This window comes from Pundamilia nyererei, unplaced genomic scaffold (assembly GCF_000239375.1).
Source record: "Pundamilia nyererei isolate P.nyererei 1_Seehausen unplaced genomic scaffold, PunNye1.0 scaffold00251, whole genome shotgun sequence".
NCBI classification, from domain to species: domain Eukaryota; kingdom Metazoa; phylum Chordata; class Actinopteri; order Cichliformes; family Cichlidae; genus Pundamilia; species Pundamilia nyererei.
Window position 1 is genome coordinate 733,673 of NW_005187652.1, and position 2,603 is coordinate 736,275.

Below are 2,603 nucleotides of genomic sequence, written 5' to 3' on the forward strand. Positions count from 1 at the left end.
ATAGGGAGTACAGCCATTTGTGCTGTACTCTCAAATTACAGCTAAGAATCTACACTTGTGTTTTAACAAATTATCTATCTTTTTAGTTACTCCTTTAACCACAACCACTTCTTATAATTTTTTTCTAAGTGCCTCTAACTTAAAGCAAGTATGTAAAAATTTTAAATGTTCACCAGATCAGTCATATTATCCAAAAACAGGCTATAAATCACATTTGAAATGACATCAGGAGTTTAGTGAGATAATGAGGAACATTAATATTGTTATAGTCTAGGTTTTTGCTTTTTCCTGAGAAGTCATTTCCCATAAGACCATACCATTATTTGTCAGTATTTGAATGAATTCCTCTGTTCAATAGCAAAATGATGACTGTCATGTAACTCTCCAGAAACCCGTATCAATTTTTATTTACTTTTATTTTACTTTTTTGCTTGTTTTTGTGTGTTTTTGCCTTTTGGACTCAAGCACTACTGATTTTAAAGTGCATCAACCTTGAAAAAGTCATGTTTTCTATGCAGACATCATTTCAGGTGGTAGCGATATGGATTGCTCTACTACCTCCAGAGAAAACCTTTTCATCTCTGACTGTCCGTCTTGTTTTCCTTCCTCTATCTCAGAATTGCTTTGGCTCTGTTTGCAGTGGGTCACTTCACTGAAACATCATTGTTGATCATGTGCAGGTCTCATAGTATTAAATCCCAAATCTACCTTCTGAACCGCAACTACTTCTCACTCTGAGGTGGTCTGTGTATTTCTGTACAGACATCAGTGGTATTCTTGTTTGAAGGTCCAACATCTGAGACCTCAGAAAGATTTGTAAAAGCTGTGTATTTATTTATTTATTTAGTGTCATAACATATTCTGATCCTAACAATACTATGCAAGTATGATGGTATCCAGTTACTGTACATATGAACACTTAAAAACTTAAATTACACAGTGCATCAGATTTATTATCTATTTTAATCTAAATAGAACCCTAACTTACAAAATGAACAACCATGCAATATTAAATATGACCTACGTTTTGGAAAAATGAGAAACTTTTGTTTGTTTTATCCTGTAATAAATTAAATTGAACATAACTACACAAATAAAATATATGTTTAAATATGAAATAAACATATATGTATTAGAACTACTAGGTTTTGAAGAATTTCAAGAACCTATTTGCTCATGTGTTTTTAACCCCAAGTTTATATTTCTGTTTTCCTCTGCAGGATATCTCCAAAGTTCAGAGAATTGTCACTGCCAGTAAATCACCCATGAACGTCAGTGTCATAAGGAGAGAGAATGGTGGAGCCAAAGAGTGCCAGATGGAAAAGGTGAGCCTTTAGAGTAATTAAAATACAGTGGCCTCTCTAATCTGACTTTCAATTGTTCACTAAATTCATACTCAAGTCCCTCATCAAAAGTCAAAGAACTCCCTTTTTCTCCAATTGTCCTTAGTGGGTTCATGAATTACAAAATCTTATAGAAGGTCTGCAACAAGTTTCAACTAAATGATGCATCTTTAGTTAGGAGTTTTGGTGTAGCTCAGCAGTAATTTGGTTTAATGAAATTAGGCATTACTAAAGGAACACCATGTGCTGCATGAAGACTAATAACACAGTTTTACATTGCTTTGGAGATTGAAGGTGACCTATTATGTTTTTCTTTGTTATGGGTCCTACATGCTTAACTCACTTGACTCTTTATAGCTCCATCCCTTCAGTCTAGATTACCTTTTTTATCCAGTCCAAATGAGATCCCAATATCCTCGTAGATCTTAGTGACATGGATCAGTGAGTCGATCCATGTCACAGGGATGACTCACTGCTGATGTCATCCCTGTACAGGATGTAGCTGATGACTGATGATCACTCCACTTCTACTTTTAGCAATATGCTGGGTTAGGGGATTGAAGCCAATGCAGAACAGTAGTGTTAACAGTGCATCACTTTGGTGTATTCCACTCTTGATTATGACTTCTGTGATTGCCAGTGGTCTTCCACAGCCCCGCTGAGTTCCTGTTGAACATCAGTAGTGTACTACTAGTGTTGCCTTGTGCCAAGCAATATCGATGTGTGGCGTATTGAGTCATAGGCTTTCTAAGCTATGCTCATTTGTTGACTCAAATGACTTCTCGGTTTGGTTCCTGTGATGGTTTAGAAGAGCTTTCATGTTGTGGAGAATCAGGTAATTGTAAGTTAGATGGCCCTTGTACCTTTGTGGGGATCCTTCATGATCAATGCTGTTTTGCCCTGTACTAACTAGCCCAGATGGGTACATGCTGTTATCAGCCCACTTATTGCCTTTATCCCTCAGTCACGGAGGTTTAGCTATGAGCACAGACGTCTGATCCACCTTCAGTTCAAACCTTCAATTTATAACAGGGAGTTTGTTTTGAGAAAGTTTGGTTCAATGAGTGCAAGGGAGCTAAAACAACTTGTTTCAGGCAGTGGATGAACTGAGCTAGTGCGGCAAGGCCCAGTAAAAAATCAATAAGGATTATTTTTATCTGTGAATCGTGCAAATCTTCTTGAATAGAGTCCCATATAAATGTGCATTTGTAAATGAGCATAAGAAGTCCATTTTAATGAGTTGAATAAACTGGCAGTATT

General features: G+C 36.5%; 1 protein-coding gene across 1 annotated transcript in view; it reads left to right on the plus strand.

The window, feature by feature from the left end:
* The window catches only part of luzp2 (leucine zipper protein 2), a 144,443-nt gene that overhangs the window by 133,062 nt on the left and 8,778 nt on the right, over positions 1-2,603 (plus strand). Inside the window, exon 10 of the mRNA XM_005749629.2 lies at positions 1,221-1,325. Within this exon, the coding sequence (XP_005749686.2) occupies positions 1,221-1,325 (105 nt within the window). The remainder of the gene's footprint in view (positions 1-1,220; positions 1,326-2,603) is intronic.